The sequence below is a fragment of the Belonocnema kinseyi genome, chromosome 4 (genome assembly GCF_010883055.1).
Source record: "Belonocnema kinseyi isolate 2016_QV_RU_SX_M_011 chromosome 4, B_treatae_v1, whole genome shotgun sequence".
Lineage (NCBI taxonomy): Eukaryota > Metazoa > Arthropoda > Insecta > Hymenoptera > Cynipidae > Belonocnema > Belonocnema kinseyi.
This window is the reverse complement of record NC_046660.1, coordinates 10,592,800-10,616,930: the sequence shown is the minus strand read 5'-3', so window position 1 is coordinate 10,616,930 and position 24,131 is coordinate 10,592,800. Positions and strand designations below refer to the sequence as shown.

The 24,131-nt window shown below is 23.7% G+C and overlaps 1 protein-coding gene across 2 annotated transcripts in view; it reads left to right on the top strand.

Moving 5' to 3' along the window:
• The window catches only part of LOC117170693 (serine/threonine-protein kinase 10), a 73,801-nt gene that overhangs the window by 11,597 nt on the left and 38,073 nt on the right, over positions 1-24,131 (top strand). For both annotated transcript variants that reach the window (XM_033357669.1, XM_033357667.1), the window contains exons 2-6: positions 633-1,355; positions 6,200-6,364; positions 6,461-6,659; positions 10,972-11,102; positions 17,584-17,907. In XM_033357669.1, the coding sequence (XP_033213560.1) occupies positions 1,197-1,355; positions 6,200-6,364; positions 6,461-6,659; positions 10,972-11,102; positions 17,584-17,907 (978 nt within the window). In that variant the 5' untranslated portion in view covers positions 633-1,196. The remainder of the gene's footprint in view (positions 1-632; positions 1,356-6,199; positions 6,365-6,460; positions 6,660-10,971; positions 11,103-17,583; positions 17,908-24,131) is intronic.

Genomic DNA, 24,131 nt, shown 5'->3' with positions numbered 1-24,131 from the left:
ATTCATAACTTTATTTGAAATTCAATTAATTAATTCATTTTAATTTATTAATATTAATTTTTTGTTTAAAATTCAACTATTCCAGTTTAAGATTCATAATTTTAATTGAAAATAAATTTTAATTTATTAATATTAATTTTTTGTTTAAAATTCAACTATTCCAGTTTAAGATTCATAATTTTATTCGAAAATTAACTTATAAATTATTTTGATTTATTAATATTAATTTTTTTTAAATCCAACTATTCCAGTTTAAGATTGAGTCTGTTGATTTAAAGTAATTGTTTGCATTTTGCCGCAAATATGAATACGTTACTTTTAGAAGACCGGGAAAATCGGAAAAACTCGACCGGGAAATGGCGGGAAAAATTGAAATCGTCCGACGATTCGTCACCCTGAAAGCATTTTTGGCTACGAAGTCTATATTTTGCTACTATTTTTCAAAATTTATGGCACTATTGTTACCATTTTTTATCTTTGAAGTGAGTCTGAGGCTTGGATGTTTCATCAAGTCATTGTTATTATATCTAAAAGTTTATTCGTTATGGTGCACCAATAAATATTAGCCTATTTGAACCATGGAAATTTTAACAGCTCTAAACTTACAGAAATCCTTCTTTTTTTGTTTTCAGGAACCTTGGATTTTTGAATTTAAATTTAGAAATGGATCAGAACGCCTACATCATTGTATCACTAAACAAGCTCTTTGCACCTTGGAATTAAAATCTTTTTTATCAAGATGCGGGAGAGATATAGCGTGATCCCCTGGAGGTTAATGGGGATCTGAGCGAGTTTAATCAGTTACTTGAACCGAATTCAGCACTCATATTTATAAAACTAATAAAATTAAAAAATGAGGATTACTTGAAGCTACCAGGAAGTGCAAAAACACTAAAAAGAACCTGGAAATTTACAACCGGGATTATCATCGACAGGATCATTTGTACTTGATAAAAGGTCATATAGTCGACTTGTGTTTTCCATGAAAGACTGCTGCACACCTCTCAAAGATAATATTGAGAATAGTCTGTGAATAGTTATGTTTATGTTTTTTTCTTGTTTCTTTTTTTTCGAGTGAAAGTCACTTAGTGATATAAATATAGTGAATTGGTTGAGTGTTTTGTGCACTATGTAAAGACGGTTTGGATCAGTGAATTTTTGTTTTTCTTTGGTAAAAGAATTTTCTAACTAGCAATATGTCATTCCTGTCGAATCTGAAGAAGGCATTCCACTTTGGTGGCAATGAAGCAAAGAAGAAGAAGCTGTATAACAATATCAAAATGGACTGCGACCCGGAGGAATTCTGGGATATGGTCGGGGAACTCGGTGGTGGGGCTTTCGGAATTGTTTATAAGGTAAATCTTCATTTTTAATTAGTGATGAATTTTTAAAAAATTACTTCAAGTCGTTTTTTGATTTTTTTTCTGAATTATAATAGAAAATTTGGTTACATTTTTCATTCCGAATTTATTGTTTTTTACTTAAAATTTTAACTACTTGCGGTTAAAAGTTCAATAATGCTGTTAAAAATTATTTTTTTTGTTCGAAGATTCATCATCTTAATTGAAAATTCACCTCTTTCAAAATGTAACTACTTTTTTGAAAATCGTTTTTTTTTTAAACTAAAAATTAGATTTACAGCGAAAATTTCAACTATGCTATTTTTGGTAAAAAATGTATCGTTTTTTAGATGAAAATTTAATTATTTACTTGAAAATTGATATTTTTTATTAAAAATTTAAGAATTTTTTGAAAATTGATGTACTTTGTGGAAAGTTTGTCTTTATTTTTAGAAAATCAATCTTTATGATTAAAAATTCATCTTTTTCGTAGGTATAAAATTCACCTATTCCAGATAAAATATTTATGATTTTAGTTGAAAAATCATCTTAAAGTTGGATATCAAATTGCTTGGTTAAATTTTTTAACTCTTTTGAGTTGAATATTTCATAATTTTAGTTAAAAATCCATCTCTTTGGTTAAACATTCATTTTTTATTGAAAATTTAATTATTCAATTTTCGATTGAAAATTGATCTTTTTTAGATGAAAATACGTCTTTTTCGGTTAAAAAAAAATTTTTTTATCTTAATTATTTCAGTTTTAGCTGACCATTTTATCGTTTTTAGTAAAAATAATTTTGTTTGTTACTTAAAATTAGATTTTTTCAATTATTCATAATTTTAGCTGAAAATTAATCGTTTTTCTTGAAAGTTTAAATCTTGTGTAAAAAAGTTCGTCTGTTCTATTCCATTTTTTGCTTCAAAACTATTATTTTTCAGTTCAAAATTCAAATATCTGGTTGAAAATGGATCTTTTTTTGTTAAAAACTCACTGTTTGATTAGCATAGCAGGTTAAAAACAGAAAAATGACCAGGATTTTACTCTTGATCGCAGTAAAATTCAAGTTTTCATTATTTCAGCAATTTTAGTCAATTTATAAAATTTATTTCTTCTTTATCTGAAATCGTGCAGAATTAAAAAAAATATTATTATTTGTATTTAGATGAGAGGAGTTTAAAAAATCCCTGTTCCAAGTCATAATTCGTCACAATTTTAAAGTTCCCTCTTCTAAATTTAAAAAAAAAAACGCATAAAGTACTTGAAGTAGTTTATAAATTTTTTCCGAATTATGATAGAAAATGTTGTTACATTGTTCATTGCGAATGCATCTTTTTTTTAGTTAATAATTCAACTACTTGCGGTTAAAAGTTCAACTCTTTTGTTAAAAATTAATTTTTAGAAAATTAATCTTTATGATTAAAAATTCATCTTTTTGGTAGGTATAAAATTCCCCTATTTTAGTTAAGGATTCATCATATTAGTTGAAAATGGTGTTTTTTCAAATTGAAAATTCAACTATTTCATAAAAACTTCACGTTTTTGTAAAGAAACCGCTTTTTTTTAGAAAATGATCTCTTTCTTTCAAAATTACTCTCCTTGTTAAAAAATTCTTTTCGTTAAAAAATGCAATTTTAGTTGAAAAATAATCTTTAAGGTTGGATCTAAAATTGCTTGGTTGAAAGTTTAAACTTTAAAGGAATTTCCTTTCTCGAAAATTTAACTATTTTGTTGAAAATTTGTTTATTTTTTGGTTAAATATTATTATTTATTCGAACTTTATTTAAACATTCATTTTTTTATTACAAATGTAATTATTCGATATTTGATTGAAAAATTATCTTTTTTAGTTGAAAATACGTCTTTTTCGGCTAAACATTGATTTTTTAACTTAATTATTTCAATTTTAGTTGACAATTTATCGTTTTTAGTAAAAAATATTTTTTTTTGCTGATAATTACATTATTTCCGTTATTCAGTTATTCATCGTTTTAGTTGAAAATCATCTTTTTTGTTTATGCTTCAACTACTTCAGTTGAAGATTCACAATTGTAGTTGAAATTTCGTTTCATTGATGGTTAAAAATTAATATTTTTAATTAGGCTAGCGACTTAACCGAGAAAATTTCGAATATTTACTTCTGATCGCATCAAAATGCAAATTTTAATTATTTTATTAATTTTGGACAATTTATAAAAGTGATTTCTTTTTTATCTAAAGTCTTTGAGAATTTTTTTTTAGAGAATTATTAATCGTAAGTGTAACTGTTCCAATTGAATATTTCATCATTCTGTTTAAAAATTCATTTTTCTGGTTTAATATTTAATTATTTCAGTTGAAGATTCATAATTTAAATTGAAATTAATCTTTTTGGCTAAAAATTTAACTATTTGGTTAAAAATTCATCTATCTTGTTAAAAATTAAATGATTATAGTTAAAAAGTTAGAAAATCCAGGATTTGAGTAGACACTATTTTCTAACCAGTTTTAACTAAATAGTTGAATTTTTTAACTAAAGAATGTCAGAGGAGCGGTTAAATTTTAATTTAATTTAATTTTTGTTTCAAAATAGTCAAATTTTCAAGCCAAAAAGACAAATTTTCTACAAAACATATTAATTTTACACCCGAGAATGTTAAATTTTAAGGAAAAGAAACGAAATGTAATGAAACTAAATGTAATATTTGATATTTTAGAAACAAAAAAGACTTTAATTTGCAATTAAATTTGTATTTAACAAACAAACAAAGAAGGAATTAATTTTCACAAAATACTTGAATGCTCAACTAAAACAGATTAATTTTCAACCAAACAATTGCATTTTGAACAAAAAAATTGATATTCTACCGAGAAATAAATTTTCTTAACAAAATACTTCAATTTTTTATCAAAGTTAAATTTATATGATTTATATGATACCTAAATAGAAGAATGTTCAACAAAATATATCAACTTTCAACCATATTGTTCAATTTTCGTGGCAAAAATACGAATTTTCTACAAAACAATTGAATTTTCAACAAAAAATTAATAATCAACCGAAACCGATTAATTTTTAACCAAAATTCTACTGAAAAAGAAGAATTTTCAACAAAACATATAAATTATCAACAAAAAGTTAATTTTTATCATAAAAAACAAACAACAATTAACAAAAAACAATTAATTTTCAATAAAATCCACTTTAAAATCAAACTTTAACCAAATATTTAAATTTACAACCAAATTGTTGAATTTTCGATCAAAAAACGCAAATTTTCTACAAAACAATTGAATTTTCAACAAAAAGTTAATAATCAACCAAAACCGATTCATCTTTAACTAAATATTGATATTCTACCTAAAAAGAAGATTTTTCATGAAAACGGTTAAATTTGTAACTAAATATACATTTTTTTAAACAAAATACTTCAATTTTTTACCAAATGGTTGAATTTTCTTCCAAATTAATGAATTTTTGAGCCGACAATACGAATTTTCAACAAAAAAGTTAATTTTCATTTCAAAAAAATGGAATTTTTACCAAAAATTAATAATCAACCAAAATTGATTCATTTTTAACTAAAACTTGATATTCTACCTAGAAAGGATAATTTTCAATATAATACATCATTCTTCAACCAAATTGTTAAATTTTGACAATCGAAAATAGAAATTTAAAAACCAAGCAGTGAAATTTGTTAACAAAATACTAAATTTTCTATTAAACAATTATATTTTCTACTAAATTGTTGAATTATTGAGCCAAAAATACGAATTTTCTATAAAACATGAATTATCTACAAAAACTTTATTTTCAACTGAAACCTAAAAAAATGAATTTTCAGTAAAAAATGTAATAGTTAATATTTTAACAAAAAAAAAAAAAAAGATGTTAATTTATATGTTGATACTCTACCTAAAAAGAAGAATTTTAAAGATAACAGTTCAATTTTCAACAAATAGTTAATATTCAACCGAAACAGATTAATTTTCAACCAAACAGTTGCATTTTTAACCAAAAAATTCATACTCTACCTAAAATAAATTTTCTAAACAAAATACTTGAATTTTCTACCACATAGTTGAATTTGCTACCAAACTATTGAATTTTTGAGACAAAAATACGAATTTTTTACAAAACAGATGAATTATCAACCAAAAGTTCATTTTCAACCGAAAAAGATCAATTTTCAACCAAACAGTTGCACTTTTAACCAACAAGTTTCTATTCTACCGAAAAATAACATTTCTTAACAAAATACTTAAATTTTTTACCAAAAAGTTGAATTTTCAGGCCAAAAAGATGCATTTTCTATAAAAAAGTAGAATTTTTAACATAAAAAGTTTATTTCAAAGCAAATTGTTGAATTTTCAACTATAATTGTGAATCCTTAATAAAAAGAATTTTTTTACCGAAAAAATACGAATTCTTAACAAAGCATGTGACAGTTGATATTTCAACCAAAAAAATTGCATTTTTAACCAAAAATGATTATTTTGGTACCAAGAAGAATAAATTTCTACCCACAAAGACGAATTTTCAACCAAAAAGTTGAACTTTCAACCAAAAAAGATAGTCTTAACCAAACAGTTACATTTTTAACTGAACAAAATAAATTAGAATAAAATAGATGAACGTTCAACTAAAAAAATGAATTTTTAACAAATTAGTTGAATTTTTTATTTAAAAAAATTATTTTCTAACAGTGTAAGAATAGGCTTTTCAAAAAAAAAAAAAAAAAAAGAATTTTTACTCAAAAACGTAGTTAAGACTTATTTTACTGAATTTTTTCAAAAGCAGACCAGTAGCAGCACTGAATATGAAATAATAATTTGTGAATTACTTAAAAACTAGACAATAACTGTTGTAAATTTAGGCGCAGCAAAAGACAACGCATCAGCTGGCTGCTGCAAAAATGTGTGCATTAGATGGAGAAGATGACTTGAGCGACTTTATGATTGAAATAGACATTTTGTCAGAATGCAGGCATCACAATATAGTTGAATTGTACGAAGCGTACTTCACAGAAGGAAAATTATGGGTAAGGTCTTCCTCAAATTAAACACCTAATAATTGAAATTACCTTGAATTCGTCTCAAGAGAATTAGACTCAATTAACGTATTATTTATAATGCAGATGTTAATCGAGTATTGTGACGGCGGCGCCGTGGATTCCATAATGGTTGAATTGGAAAAACCACTGACTGAACCTCAAATTTCCTATGTTTGTCAAAACATGACCAAAGGTCTGGCATTTTTGCACAAATCCAAAGTTATACACAGGGACTTAAAAGCAGGAAATGTTCTGCTTACAATGGCAGGTGGAGTTAAAATAGGTAAGTTTTGTTTAGAATCTTTTTTTTTTTGGTTCTTCAAACTTTTCAGCTATTTTTTTTTCATGGTGTCATCCAAAAATTACATAGGAGGCTTTTTTACAATCTTATTGTTTCTTATTTTTACATTAGAAATAATAAGTCTAAATCTATTCCAATGTAGAAGAATTTTTTTAAATTAAAGTTTATAAACAAAAGTATGTCTTTTTAACAAAATTGTTGAATTTTCAACCAAAACAGATTTTTTTAGCCAATTAAGAAATAAAATTGTACTCAAAGTGTTGAATTTCAAAGAAAACAAAATAATTTACACATAAAAGTTGCATTTTTTTTAAACAAATGAGTGGAATTATTTTCTACGAAGATTAATTTTTTACCAAAAAGAGGAATTTAAAAAAAACATGAATTTTCATTCCAAAAAATTAATTTTTAGCTCAGAAAGGCGAACTTTTGACCAAAAAAATATAAAGTTTCAAACAATAGTTGAATTGTTGACTATAATAATAGAATATTTAAACCAGAAAGACTAATTTTCTTCAAAACAGTTGCATTTTGCATGTGAAAATATGAATTTTCAACAAAATAGTTAAATTTTTAACCAAAGAGATAAATTTTCAACTAATAAAATTAATTTGAAGAAAGTGTTTCAACTTCCAACCAAGTATTTTAAACAAAAAATTAGTTTTCTACCAAAAAGACGAATTTCCAATCTGATAGTGGAATTTTCAATTAAACCGATTAGTTTTTAATCAAAAATGTAACAGTGAAAGTATTCAATTTAAAAAATTAATTTTCAACACAAAGAAATTCAAAAATGGATTAGTGAAATGTTTAGATAACAAATTAATTTTCACACCTAAAATCGTAATTTTTATTCAAAATTGTTAAATTTTTAATCAATGAAATTAATCTTCATCCAATAAAGATAATTTTCAACATATTAGTTTAAATTTCATCTAAATAATCGAATTTTCAACAAAGTGCATGAATTTTCAATCAAATAGTTGAATTTTTAGCTTTCATAATAAAATTTATAACCCAAGAAGACCAATTTTCTACAAAACAGTTGAATTTTGCACAGGAAAATGTAAATTTAAAAATAAAAATGCTTAATTTTTAACCAAAGAGATAAATTTTCAACTAAGAAAATTAATATTCTACCAAAAAGACGAATTTTCATAAATATAGATAAATTGCCAATCCAATAATTGAATTTTCAACTAAAAACTATCAGTTTTTAACCAAAAATAGAATAGTTACATTTTCAATTTTAAAAATTAATTTTTACCCGAAAAAAACAACAAAAAATTTTAATAAAAAAGTTCAATTTTCAACCAATCTAATGAATTTTCAACTGGAATATTTAAATTTCTTGTTAAAAAATACTTTTTCAACCAAAAAGACAAATCTTCAACCAAATACTTGAATTTTTGTTTGCAAGACTTGTTGAGTTTTCAACCAAAAAAGATGAATTATCAACAAACAATGTGATTGGTAATATTTCAACCCGAAAAGATTTAAATTAAAATTAAATGTCACTTGAATTCAACAAAAAAAGACGAATTTTCAACAAAGCAACTGACTTTTCAACCAAAAATGATACTTTTTAAAAAAATTGTTGCAGTTTAAATCAAAACCTTGAATTTTTAACCAAGAGGATCAATATCCTACCGAAAAATTTAAATTTTCCACAAAATACATGGATTTTCAACAACAAAAAAATGTAACCAAAAATGGAATAGTTACATTTTAAATTAAAAAAATTAATGTTTACCCGAGAAAAAAAATGTCAACCAATTTGATGAATTTTTAACTAGAATATTAAAATTTTCTGTTAAAAAATACATTTTCAATCAAAAAGAAGAATTTTAGCCAAATACTTGAATCCTTAACAAAGAAGATGAATTTTCAACCAAGAAAGATTTTTCAGCAAATAAAGGAAAAAATATGTGTTCAAAATGTTGAATTTCCAAGAAAACAAAAATGGCCACCAAATAATTGAATTTTTTGCGTAATTAGTTGTATTTTTAACTAAAAAAAGATGAATTATCAATTTAAAATGTAATTGGTGATATTCCAACTAGGAAAGATTTAAATTTCCATTAAATGTCACTTTTAATTAAAAAAATTAATTTTTCCTTAAAAAAAAAACGAACAAATTTTCAAGAAAAAAGTTCAATTTTCAAAAGGAATATTTAAATTTTCTGTTAAAAATAGATTTTCAGCCAAAAAGACGAATCTTCAACCAAATATTTGAATCTTAAAAAAAAATAATTTCTCAACAAAATAGTTGACTTTTCAAAAAAAAAAAAAATTTTAACTAAATTCTTGAAATTTCAACCGAGTATATACAGTTTTAAGGAAGAAGATACAATTTCTGTAGAAAATTACGAATTTTCAACAAAATACTTGAATTTTTAACCAAAAATTGGCAAACAAATAGATGAATTTTCAACTAAGATGTTGCGTATTTAACAAAAAAACGGAATTTTTAACAAAGTCGTTCAACTATCAACCAAGTAGTTGAATTTTTAAACAAGAAGATTAATTTTCTACTAAAAAGGAAGTTTTTTAAATAGTATACGTGAATTTTGAATCAAAGAGTTGAATTTTCAACTAAAAAAAAAAAAAAAATAAGTTTTCAGTCAAGAATGGAATTATAAAAAAAAAATTAACAAAACAAATGAATTTTCCACTGCAATGATGAAAAATCTAATTTTATGATGAAAATTCGTTCTTTTGGATTGAAAAATCATCTTTTTTGGTTAAGAATGCAACAGTTTGGTTGATGATTCAACTGTTTTGTTTGTAGATTTTTTTTTAATTCCATGGTTTTTCTTTTAAAATCAATTTTTTGGGTTCAAAATGCAACTGTTTGGTTGAGGATTCAACTATTTGATGAAAATTGTTGTTTTTTAAAAGAATTTAACTGTTTTTAATTTAAAATTAAATTTCTTAAAGTATCTACTATATTTCTTGGTAGAAAATTATTCTTCTTGATTAAAAAGTTTTCAACTGTTGAAAGTTGAAATAATTTGGTATATAATTCAACTATTTGGGTAAAAAAAAAACTTTTTTGGTAAAAATTCAACTTTTATGTTGAAATGTCGTCCTTTTTGATTGAAAAATCATCCTTTTTAGTTGAAAATTTGTATTTTTTGGGTAGAAATTTTATATTTTTTGGTAGAAATTTCATATTGAGTTTGAAAATTCATAGGCTCTCGTTTGGAATTTCAACTGCTTGGTTGAAAGTTTCGAAACTTTGTCAAAAATTCATTTTTTTTCGGTTAAAGATTCGTCATTTTAGGTGAAAATTCATCTCTTATTGAAAATTGAAAACTCTTCTTTTTTGATAGAAAATAATTATTTTTGGGGTGAAATTGATATTTTTGGTTGAATTTTTACTAAAAAAGATACATTTATAATGAAGAATATAAAAAATTTATATAAATATAATAAATTTAATATCAAGAATTTTCAAACAAAAAGTCCCGTGTAAAAATTGTGTTGAAATTAATAAAAAAAAGAGAATTTTCAACAAAAAATATACATTTTTGACGATAGAAATTAATTTTCAACTGAGATCATGAATCTGCAACCAAAAAAGTTATTCTTTAAAAAAGTATTTGGAACTTTCAACCAAACAGTTGAATTTTTAAACCTGGAAAAATTAAATTTGTACCAAAATAGATGAATTTTTAAATGAAAAAGGCGATATTTCAGCAAGAGTTAAATTTTCAACCGATAGCGTTTTTTCAGTCTAGAATGAAAAAATATATCCACCAAATTTTTGAATTTTTAAACCTAAACGACGAATATTCAGCAAGAAAATAGAATTTTTAACTTGAAAAAAAGACTGGTCTACTATAAAAAGTTGCTTTTTTTTACAAAAATAGTTGAATTTTCTACCAAACTGTGGAAATTTCAAACCAAAAAGGCGATTTTTCTAACAAAACAGTTGAATTGTCAACTGAAAAGGATGCCATTTTAGAAAACTTGTCGAATTTTGAACCATATAATCAAATTTGTAAACAAAAGACAAATTTTCTACCAAAAACATAAGTAGAGTTATTATGGAAAAATAATTTACAACCAAACAAAAATAGTAGTGGAATAAGGGAAAAACTGTAAAGTTTGCAATAAAAAATAGGAATTAAGAAAAGTTATATTTTAAAGAATAACAGTTTAAATGAACTGTTTACAAAATCTTGGTAAGATTTGTTTTTGGGTGGGGCAGAGCAAATCTTATGGCAATTAGTGGATGACCCCTTATATTTAAAAATAAAATTAACTATCACCAATTTTTCTTTTGCAGCCGATTTCGGGGTTTCGGCAAAAAATAAGCAAACCCTGCAGAAACACGATACTTTTATTGGAACGCCATATTGGATGGCACCAGAAGTAGTTTTATGTGAGACGTTTAGGGACAATCCGTATGATTTCAAGGTGAGTTTATTTTTAACTTGTTGTTTTTTTAATTTGATAATATTTTCACTATCTCAACGAATCAAAACATGCCGAAAAAATATAAATAAAATAATAATTTAAAACAAAGTGCATCAATTTGTAAAAAAGCAATGAATTTTCACAAAAAACTTGAAGGCTCAACTAAAACAGATTAATGTTCAACCAAGTATAGTTGCATTTTTAATCAACCTGTTGAATTTTCGAGCCAAACATACGAATTTTCTACAAAACAATTAAGTTTTCAACAAAAAGTTTATATCCGAAACCAATTAATTTTTAACCTAAAAAAATGATTTTCTACTTAAAATGAAGAATTTTCCGAAAAAAAAACAGTTAAATTTGTAACCAAAAATTAATTTTCAACCGAAAAAGCTTAATTTTTAACAAAACCATTGTATTTTTAACCAAAAAAATTAATATTCTACCCAAGAAGAAATTTTTCTAACAAAATACTTAAATTTTCTAAAAAGTAGTTGAATTTACTACCAAATTATTGAATATTTAAGCCAAAAATAAGAATTTTCTACATAACAGATGATAAATTAACAACAAACCTTGAATTTTCAACTAAAAACGTTTAATTTTCAACAAAAAATTTATATTGTACCGAAAAAAAAAGAATTTTTAACAACACAGTTTAATTTTTACATAGAGTTAATTATCAACACAAATAGATTTATTTTCAACCAGTTTCAATTTTTCACCAGGCAATTGATATTCTAGCTATAACGAATTTGTTTTTAACGAAGTGTTTAAAGTTTCTACCAGATATTAGAATTTGCTTCCAAATTAATTAATTCTTGAGCCAAAAATACGAATTTTCTACAAATCAGATAAATTATCAAGAAAAAGTTAATAATCAACCTAAACCAATTAATTTTTAACCAAATTTTGATATTCTACCTAAAATAATGAATTTTCAGAAAAACAGTTAAATTTTTAACAAAAAATTAATACTCTACCCAAAAAGAAATTTTTCTAACAAAATACTCAATTTTTCTAAAAAATAGTTGAATTTTGTTACCAAATTATTGAATATTTGAGCCAAAAATACAAATTTTCTACATAACAGTTGAATTATCAACAAAGAGCTATTTTTCAATCAAATACATCAACTTTTAACCAAATATTAAAATTTACAACCATGTTGTTGAATTTTCGATAAAAAATGCAAATTTTCTACAAAAACATTTGAATTTTTAACAAAAAGTTAATTTTCAATCAAAACCAATTAATTTATAACAAACAAAAAATTATAATATACCTAAAAAGAGGAAATTTTAACGATATTTATAAACTCTTAACCAAATAGTTTAATTTACTACCAAATTGTTGAATTTTCTCAAAAAAATGAATTTTTAACAAAAATTAATAATCAACCAAAACCGATTTATTTTTAACTAAATATTGATACTCTACATAAAAAGAAGAATTTCCAAGAAAACAGTTAAATTTTAAATAAAAAAATTTAATTTTCAACCAAAACAGAATAATTAAAAAAAAACAGTTGCATTTTTTACGAAATATATCAACTTTTAACCAAATAGTTCAATTTACTACCAAATTGTTAAATTTTCTCCAAAGAAATTGGATTTTTAACAAAAATTAATAATCAACCAAAATTGAATTTTTAACAAAAAATAATAATCAAAATTGATTCATTTATAACTAAATATTGATATTCTACCTAAAAAGAAGAATTTTCAACAAAATACATCATTTTTCAACCAAATTGTTGAATTTTTCCAATTGACAATACAAATGTTAATACTAAACAGTGAAATTTTCAAGAAAAACGGATTAATTTTTAACCAAATATTGATATTCTTCTTCAAAAAAAGAATTTCCAACAAAACAGTTAAATTTTAAATATAAAGTTTATATTTCAACCAAAACAGAATAATTTAAAAAAACAGTTGCATTTTTAAACAAAAAATTGAGATTCTACTTAAAAAGACATTTTTTTAACAAAATACTAAATTATCTACTCAATAATTAAATTTTCAACCAAATTGTTAAATTTTTTAGCCAAAAATACGAATTTTCTACAATTGAAACCTAAAAATATGAATTTTCAATCAAAAATTTAGTAGTTGATATTTTAACAAAAAAATATTTTAATTTAGAATGAAAAACAGTTTTATTGAACTCAAAATTAACAATGCATTTTAAACCAAATACTTGCATTTTTAAACAACTTGTTGAATTTTCGAGCGGAAAATACGCATTCTACACAAAACAACTGGATTTTCAAAAAACGTTCATTTTCAACAAAAGCAGATTAATTTTGAATCAAATATTGATACTAAATATTTAAATTTGCTACTAAATTATTGAATTTTTAAGAGAAAAATACAGATTTTCTATAAAACAGATGAATTATCAACAAAAACTTAATTTCCAATCAAAACCGACTAATTTATAATCAAAAAATTTATATAAAAATAAAAGAAATTTATATAAACATAAAAAGAAGAAATTTCAACAAAATATATCAACTTTCAACCAATTAATTAAATTTACTACCAAACTGTTGAATTTTCGAGACAAAAATACGAATTTTCTACAAAACAGATGAATTATCAACAAAAAGTTAATTTTCAACCAAAACCGATTAAGTTTTAATCAAAAAATGTATACTACACCTAAGAAGAACAGGGTGGCCGCTGTACCGGGAAATCTAGAAAACCGGAAAATCACCGAGAGTTTTATGAGACCGGGGAAAACCGGGAAATGAAAGTGAATTTATTTTATATTATTTTTCATTTTATATTTTTAAGTACATATTTTAATTTAAAGAATTTTAAAAGTAAAAAAAATTAAGTTAGTAGTTTTTAAAATCGAAGATTCTTTTATAAAAAACAGGGTGGCCGCCGGACCGGGAATTTGACAAATTTTCAGAAGAAAAATCTGCCCAAGTTCGATTTTAACAGTCTTTGAAGTAATTAAAGTGCAGTTTTGAAGATTTAAACAATTAAAAACAATTCCAAACAATTCTAGATCCGTTCAAAATGTGAGAATTTCCAGATTGTAACTTTTTCAAACCGAAAGTCTTGATAAGAATTGAAAGTAATATATCATTTATTCCGATAATTTTATTTTTAAATACTAATTTTCATCATTTAGTAATAATATATTTTTAATTCAGAGTTTTAGGTCTTCCTTTATATTATTTTTTATATTAAATTTAATAAATAAATTTATTAATATATTATTTGTATTAATTTTTTTAGCTATTAAGAAATGTAAACGTGCGTTGTTTTACTATTTCAACTTAAAAATAAATATATAATAAAATAGTCATAATTAAAGGTTTTTACTAAATTTAAAATATTGTGAGTCTAAATTATATAATTTTTATCCCATTTAATTTAAAATTTCCTAATGTAGAAAAAGAATAAGTATTTAGTATTTAGCAATATTTCACTGTTTATTTAAGACGAGTAAATTAAAGCAAAATATTAAAAAAAAAACAATTTGAAACTGAATTATTTTACATAGAAAGCTTTGAATCTTTAGTTTTTTGAAGAACTTTTAAAATTTTAGCGTTAAAATTGTATTTATTCTATTTAAAAAGTGTGTAAATTATAAGTGAATTTGTTAAATTTTGAGGCATAAATAACAATTGGACACTTATTAATTATAGAAAAAATTCGAGTAATTTTAAGAGATACATAGAGATTTTAAAAAGATTCAAAATTAATTAAAAACTTGAAACGATTTCAAGTAATTTAAACGAAGTGTGTTAACATTTTTTACAGAACTTCTAAATATATTTTTGAAAATTAATCGAAATTTTCCTACAATTTTTGAAAATCCTGCAAATTAAAAAAAAAAATCCTTAAAATCTTCCATTTTCTTCTTAGATAATTTTGTTAATTTCTTAAAATCTTCTTTAACTTTTTGTTACAATAATTTTTTAAAGTGAAAAATCATTTAAAATTTTCCTAAAAATCTTAAGAAAATTTTTTTTATTCTTTTGAAGTCTTTCACAATTTAAAAGAAAATATATTTAATTTTGTGTTTGAAATCTGCAAAAATCTACATTTTATTTTAAATTTAAAAATTCTGACAAAAAATTCAAAAATGATTTTGAATTTGGAAAAATATAAAATCTTTTCTAGATTTTTTAAGATTTTGAAGTAAAATTTTAATGTCTTTGAAGGATGCCTAGACTATTTAAAATTAAAATAATTCAACTTCTAATTTAACGACAGTTAAGTTAAAAAAATTATTTTTCAATTTTTAATGTGTCTAGCTTAAAATGACTTAATATAATTTTGAAATTTTTTAAAGTTCATTGCTTGATTCTTTAATTTAGACTATTGAAAATGTTAACGTGGATTTCTATTTTTGGAACTTAATCTGAATCTTTGAGCTCTATAATTGATAAAAGTTCTAAATTGAAAACTTGAAATTATTTCAAATAATTTAAACAAAGTGTGTTAAAATTTTTTACAGAACTTCTAAATATATTTTTGAAAATTAATCGAAATTTTCCTACAATTTTTGAAAATCCTGCAAATTAAAAAAAAATCCTTAAAATCTTCCATGTTCTTCTTAGATAATTTTGTTAATTTCTTAAAATCTTCTTAAACTTTCTGTTACAATAATTTTTCAATTTTCTTAAGAATCTTAAAAAATGTTTATTGTCTTGAAGTCTTTTACAATTATTAAAAAAATTCTTAATTTTTTGTTTGAAATTTTCAAATATCTACATTTTATTTTAAATTCGGCTGTAAGTATTTGAAATTATTTCAAGTTCTAAATTTAATTCTAATCTTTTTAAAACTTCGAAATATCTCTTTAAATTACTCTAATATTTTTACAAATGATAAGTGTTCTATTACTATTTATAAATTCATTTTTTTTTTAAGTTTGCAGGATTTTCTAAAAGTTATAGAAAAAATTCGACTCATTTTGAAGCATATTTAAAAGTTTCGAAAAAAATTATTTTTAATTTGGAAAAATGTAAAACCACTTCTAGCTTTCTGAAGAATTTGAAATAAAATTTTAAAGCTTTTAAAGGATGCCTAAACTATTTAAAATTAAAATAATTTAACTTCTAATGTAAGAAATGTTAATTTAGACAATTATTTTTCAATTTTTAATGTGTAGCTTAAAATTACTTAAAATAATATAATTTTGAAAATGTTTAATCCTCATTGATTGCTTCTTTAATTTAGACTATTGAAAATGTTAAATTGATCAAAGTTCTAAATTTTGCAGTTTATTTGCAATTAATTTAACATTGTTTAATTGTTTTGAGCATTTGAATACACATTTTTTGAATTGAAAACTTTTAAACTTCAAGTTTAAAAGTTTAGAATTCTTGGGTTCCACTCTGAATGCTTTAATTTGTCGTTTATTGTTTCTTACTTCATATGGAAAAATGTTTAGAATATAGTTTGATTTTTTAAATTTCATTGGCCGTGAAAAATGGTTGCGGACCGGTAAAAAACCAGGAAATTACCGGGAATTTTTTTCTTCGATTAAAGCGGCACCCTGAAAGAAGAAATTTCAATAAAATACATCAACTTTCAATCAATTAGTTAAATTTACTACCTAAATGTTGAATTTTCTTCATTTCTAACCAAATATTGATATTCTGTCTAAAAATAAGAGTTTTCAACAAAACAGTTAAATTTGTAACTCAAAGTTAATTTTTAACCGAAACAGATTAATTTTCCACCATACAATTGTATTTGTAACCAAAAAATTAATATTTTACCCAAAAAGAATTTTTAAAACAAAATACTTAAACTTTATACCAAACAGTTGAATTTGGTACAAAATTGTTAAATTTCAGAGCCAAAAATACAAACTTTCTACAAAACAGTTGAATTTTCAACCTAAATATATTAAGGTTTAACCAAGCAGTTAAATTGTTAACTCGTAAAAGTGAAATTTCCACCGAAAGAAATTAATTTTCAAACCAGGATGATGAAAATTTAATAAAATTGTTAATCAAAAGCAAAAAAAGTCTCAAATTTTTAATTTTCAAGCTTAAAAGATGAATTTTCAGTAGGACTTTTGAAGAAAAATGTTGAATTTTCAATGAAATATTTAATTTTGAATGTAATAAAAGTTTTAAAAAAATGAATTGCTAAATAAAAATTTAATAGTAGACTTTTCCTCCGATATGAATGAACTTTTTAACCAAAAATAGTTAATATATAACTTGTAGGCTAAAAAGATCATTTTTAATACTTTGCAAATATTAGGTTAAGAAAAATGGAAATTTTGCTTTAAAAAAAAACAATTTTTTTCAATGCCCCACTTTTTGATTTCGGATTATAAACTTTCAAATTCGAACTGCTATTTTGACACTATTTTCAAAATTGTCACACTATTTACACTATTTTTTATCTCTGAAGTAAGTCTGAGGCCTGTATTTGACAAAAAAAAAACTTCTTGTACCAATCTACCATGTATCTTTTTTTTTTGTATTCTTTTTAAGGTGGACATTTGGTCTCTCGGGATAACTCTAATAGAGTTTGCTCAGATGGAACCACCAAATCATGAAATGTCGCCAATGCGAGTTTTACTCAAGATTCAGAAAAGCGATCCACCAAAGCTTGAGCAGCCTGGCAAGTGGAGCAAAGAATTCAACGATTTCATTGCCAAGGCGCTCATTAAAGATCCTTCAACCAGGCCAACTGCAGATGAATTACTCAAGCACTCGTTTGTTAATTGTACTTTGGATTCGAAACCAATCCGGGACTTGTTACTAGAGTACAAAGCTGACGTTGTCGAGGAAGAGCTCGTTGATGAAGAAGCCGAGGTTTGTCTCAACTTTCAATTCATCATTCTCAATTTCTCATTGCAATTATAATTCTTTTAATAATTAATACATCAGCATGTCAGGGCCCAACATTTTTCAAATCCTCGAAAAAAACAGGGGAAATAGGGAGATTTTTCACGAGAATTGGGAATGGTTAAACTGCGATACGCCCTCCTGGTGAGAAAAAATCGAACTAGAAAGAATAGGCGCGATTTTAAAGATGCATTTTATGTTGTGCATACAATTGTTTAACCATTTTTTGTGGAGTTTAAAGTATTTATTGGATAATAAAAATAAGTCATTATCGGAAACCAAGCGTTTTAGATGGAATTTACATATTATATAGTGAAAGTCCACACTTTTTGACCGAAATGTTTTTCTAAAAAAAAAAAAAACAAAAAACAATTTTTCTCATTATTGTAATTTTTAAAAGAGTATAAACTTAAGTGGACTTATTTTGAATCTATATTATTTTATTATTTATTATTATTATTTTATCTATATTATTTTATTTTGAATTTATATTCCAGTCGTCTATTATTCGTATTCTTGGCATAATATGGATCAAACTTGTGTTTTTTAACTGTAAAAGTTCAAAATTCTATCTAAAACTATTTGTTTTTGATAAATATTTGTTTTTAGTATTCAATCATTGTCTTATACTTCACAAAACAATAGGAAAACCACTTTTATGCAAAAAATGAAAAAATCTGTTAAAAAGTGTACCTACTCTTTCTAGTTCCAGTTTTCGGCACCAGGTGGCGAAATGGTCGACCAGCATTCCTTAGAGGGATGTATATTATTTTAAGTGCATCAAATTAATGTGTTGTGTATTAAATTCTAATGAAAATGCTTTAAATTCCGTACAATCCGAGAAAATGTATTTTAATGTACGAAAAAAAGAGTTTAATTTTTATCCAAATAGTTGAATTTTCCCATAAACCAAGGATTTTTTAATAAAAAAAAAGGTATATTTTTAAACAAACATTCAGTAGTAAAATTTTTAGTTAAAAAAATAAATAATTTTTACGCAGAGAGATGAATTTTCGAGTGAAAGAGATGAATTTGTCAAAAAACAGTTTGATTTTGAAGAAGAAAATTAACTTTTAAGCAAATTGATGAATTTTCTAAAAAAAATAGTTTAATTTTCAACAGTTGACTTTCTAAGTGTGTGATTTTCAAGTGTTGAACATTAACTATTTTGGTATAAATTTCAACTTTTTGTTTGAAAAAGAAACTTTTTTTGTGAAAATTCAACTTTTATGTTGAAAATTCCTCCTTTCGGATTGAAAAATCATATTTTTTCGGTAGAAAATTCATCTTTTTTTTTATTTAAAATGCAACTTTTTGGTTGATGATTCAACTGTTTTATTGCAAATTCGTTTTTTTTTCGTTTTACTGAATTCCATTGTTTTTTTATTTAAACTTGCTTTTTTTAAATATCAACTATTACATTCTTCATTGAGAATTCTTCTTTTTTTTGTTAAAAATGCAACTGTTTGGTTAAGTATTCAACTATTTCATTGACATTTTTTTCTAAAGAATTTAATTGTTTTTAATTTAAAACGAATTTTTTAAACTATCTACTGTCTTTCTTGATAGAAAATTAGTCTTCTTGATTTGAAAATGTTCAAAGGTTGAATTCAACTTTTATGTTGAAAATTCGTCCTTTTCGTTCGATAATTGATCTTTTTTGGTTAAAAATAAAACTTTTTGGTTGATTATTTAACTGTTTTATTTGCAAATTTGTATTTTTTTCTTGTTGAATTTATTTGTTTTTCATTTTAAATTACTTATTTTTTTGTTGAAAATTCGTTTATTTTGGTAGAAATTTTATATTTCTTTGGTTAAAAGTGCAACTGTTCACTTGTTTGAAAGTTTTGAAACTTGGTCAAAAATGCATTTTTTTGTTGTTAAAAATTCGTTATTTTAGGTGAAAATTCATCTCTAATTGAAAATTGAACTATTTTCTTGAAAATGAGTTTTTTTTTTGCAAAAAAATTAATTTTTTAACTATAAATTTAATTTCCATTGTTTGTTAAACATTCATGTACTTTATTGAAATCTCTCCTTTTTCGGTATAAAATAATTCTTTTTGGGAGAAGTTTATATTTTTTGTTGAATTTTGACAAAAAATAAAATAAAAGAGTTTTCAACAAAAACATAAATTTTTAACGAAACAAATGAATCTTCATCTGAAATCATGAATCTGCAACCAAAAAAGTTATTCTTTAAAAAAGTATTTGGAACTTCCAACCAAACAGTTGAATTTTTTAATCAGGAAAAATTAAATTTCTACCAAAAGAGATGATCTTATAAACCAAAAAGATGTATTTCCTAAAAGAAGAATCTTAAGCAAAAAAAAAAAATAGAATTTTCACTCGAAAAAATGAGTGGTTGAAAATTAATTTGCTTTAGATTAAAAATTCAACTATTTGGTTGAAAATGTTGAAACTTTGTTAAAAATTATTTTTTTTTATTTGTTGAAGGTTCTTTATTTTAGGCGAAAATTTATCTCTTTCAATGAAAATTTTACTACTTTGTTGAAAATTAGTTCTTTTTGGGCAAAAAATTCATTTTTAATTGGAAACTTCATTTCTATTTTATTTTGAAAATTCGTCTTTTTATTTGAAAATTAATCTTATTGTTGAATTTTTAATAAAAAATATTTGATTTTGTAACCATATGTCTGAATTTTCTACCAAATTGATGAATTTTCACATTAAAATATATTTTTGTAAACAGGCATGCAATAGTTAAATTTTCAGCTAAAAAACAAAACGAAATGTGTAATTTTCAACGGGTGAATCTCTAACTGTTAATTATTTGGTTGAATCAGGAACTTTTGTTGTAGAAATTCGATTATTACGATGAAAATTCGTCTGCTTGGAATAAAAATTCATCTTTTTCGCTAGAAATGTCATATTTCTTTGGTTAAAAATGCAACGTGCAGTTGAAAATGAACCTTTTATTTTAATTTTCAACCAGATAGTTGAACAAAAAAAGATCATTTTGATGAAAGTCGCTCAACTTTTAACCAAATAGTTAAATTCGACCAAGAAAGGCGAATTTTCAACCTAAATAGTTGAATTTTTAATCAAACACCATTTTTCAGTCAAGAAAGGAAAAAAATTTAAAAAAATTGTTGAATTTTCAAACCAATGAGGCGATTTTTCCACGTTTTCATAAAACAGTTTGATTTTAAACAAACAGCGCTTGAATTTTTAACTGTTGAAAATTCAACTATTTGGTTGAATTAGAAACTTTTTTGATGAACATTCCACTATAATGTTGAAAATTCGTCCTTTTTTTTTTTGCTTAAAAATATAACAGTTTAGGTGAAAATTCATTTCTTTTCTTTAAAACTTAACTATTTTGTTGAACATTATTTTTTAGTCTGAGTTTTCTAACAAATAAATAAATTTTCAACAAAAAAGTTATAAATAAAACTTCGAAATTCAAAATGTGTAATTTTAACAATTGAATCTTCAATAATTAATTTTTTAATTGTTAAATTTTCCACTATTGAAGAGGTTGCTATTTTTGGTAGGAAATCCAACTAATTTATTAAAAATTCATTGTTTTGGTTAAAACTTAAATTATTTAATTGAATTTCAAGTTTTCGGGTTGAAAATTCAAAAATTCAGCGTTTAAATTAAAATGAATTACAAATCAAGACTCTTCATTTTACGATCCATCATAATTATTATTGTTTTAATTTCCAACTAAATAAATTATTGTACTGAATTACAAAGTAACTCAGGGCATAAAATATTGCGAAGTTCGACACAATTTTGTATAGTCCGGATTTAAAAATTTATAGTTTAAAATAAAAAAATGTGCAGTAGGAAAATGTGCAATGTTTATTTAAATTATTCTTTAGTCCATAAATGATCAAAATTGTTGAATTTTCAACAAAATAATTAAATTTTTAACTAATAATAATAAACTTTCAAACATAAACAGTTGGTATTTCTTATTTGCTTCAATTAATTCAGTTTACATTTTTGTGAAAAACCGAAAAAAGGAGGATATAAATACAAAATAAAAATAATGAAACAAATAATTACAGTATTTTTAATACTTTAAAAATATTAGGTTAGAAAACTGGAATTTTTCCACTGACCTTTTGTATACATTTTGTATATTCTCTGTACATAACTAGTGCTTCTTTAAAAAAAAAGCATGCTGATAATAATAATCATGGGTCATTAAGCTTAAAATATCATTCAAATAATGTGTAAATACATTGTTACACGCTTGCACTACCATAGAAGGCCAAAAAGGCGAAAAAGCACAGAGAACAGTATCAGCGGATTGGTAAGATGCTTCCGTGTGATACAATAGCGATCACTTTAAAAAAAGCGATTTTGAAACTTTTTTGCTTTGGCTGAACCGGAAATTTTATTCAATAATAATTAAAATTATTTTTTTTATATTTATTATTTGATTATTGTATTTATAGTTTGCTAGTTTGGCCACTAGACCTCGAAACAGGGAATTTAAAAAAAAATAAAATAAAAATTTTCTGTTGGTCCCGGGAATTTTCTATTTTTTTGCTTTGGCTGAACCGGAAAGTTTATGCAATAGTTTTAAAAGCATTTGACTTTTTCTGAAGCTAATTTTTCAACATTGGCACGCTTCTGTGTGTCTCGATGATTTCGCGAAAAAATTGTATAATTATTTTTGCTTTATTGAGTCATGCATATCATTTTTAACAATTGACGACACCGTGTCGCAAAAAATGCAAGTAACACTCATTTAGCTACATTACACAATATTTAGTTTACAGGCCTCATTGACCGGTCCCTATATCTCCTATTTTGTATCCTGAATTCAGTTAAAAATCAGGAAATTTCTGTAAAAAATAATCAGAGCTACGAAATTTGTCAATTTAAAAACATTACAAAGAATTCTTTAATTATTTTTATTCATTTGAAGCGATTTTAAAGTCCTTGAAGTATTTTAAGATAAATAATTTTTTAAGATTCCAGAAGAAATGGAACGATTTTACGGAACCTATAAAGTTTTAAGATATTTAAAAAGATTTCACGGAATTCTATAATATTTTGGTGCATTCTTATTAATTTATCCTGATTTTTTTAACTCTTTGGAATTCTCTTGATTTTTTTTTTATTCCAATGAATTCTTCTAAATTAATTTAATTCTACTAAATTCAATGGATTTTTGAATTATTTTAAAATATTTTAGGGTATTTTTAAAGATTCTGACAAATTTTAAATATATTTCAAAAGATTTGAAAGAATGTTAAATATCTGAGGCAATTTTTAAAGATGTCCGAGAATTCTTAAATTATTTTGATTAATTTGAAGCAATTTCAAGGCCCTTGAAGTATTTTAAGATAAAGAATTTTCTAAACTTCGAGAAGATATGGAACGATTTCACAAAACGAATAAGATTTTAAGATATTTTAAAAGATTTCAAGGGATTTTACAATGTTTTAGTGCATTCTTATTCATTTATTCTGATTTTTTTAAATTCTTCGGAATTCTTTTTATTTTCTTTTAATTTACTTGAATTCTTCTATATTTTTAAAAGGATCAAATGATTTGAAATACTTCAGGTTTCAAAGATTTCATGAGATTTTTAAATACTTTTTTGCAATTAATTTGGAATTGGCCAATGAATTCTTATTAATTAATCCTGATTGCTTTTAAATTCTTTTGAATTCCTCTAAATTCACTCAATTCTACCTTGAATGCGTAGGTTTTTCATCCAATCCCTTTAAATGCCTTTTAATTTTTCTAAACTAATTTCAAGCTTATTCAATTCTATCAAATTTGTCATGTTTTGAATTGGTTTTAATTGACTTATATAATTGTTTTTTTTAATTGACCTTGATTTTTAAAATTAATTTGATCGAATTGTTCTCTTTTTTCTTAAATTCCTCTAAATTCATTTAAATTTAACTGAAATCAGTGCAATTTTTTTTCGATTAAAATGTTTTTTCCAAATGTTTGACTTGAAATTATTTGTTGGAATTCACTCTGCATTCTTATTAATTTGCCTTGAATTCTTTTAATTTCTTTTGCATTTTTTTAGTCACTTGAATTCTTCTGAATTTACTCAATTCTGCTTAATTCAATGAATTTAATTTTTTTAATTTTTATTGAAATAATCTGCAATGATCCTGAAGCCTTTTGAGTTTCCTTGAATTTTTCTAAACTCATTTCAATATTACTGAATGTAATGAAGTTTTTTTC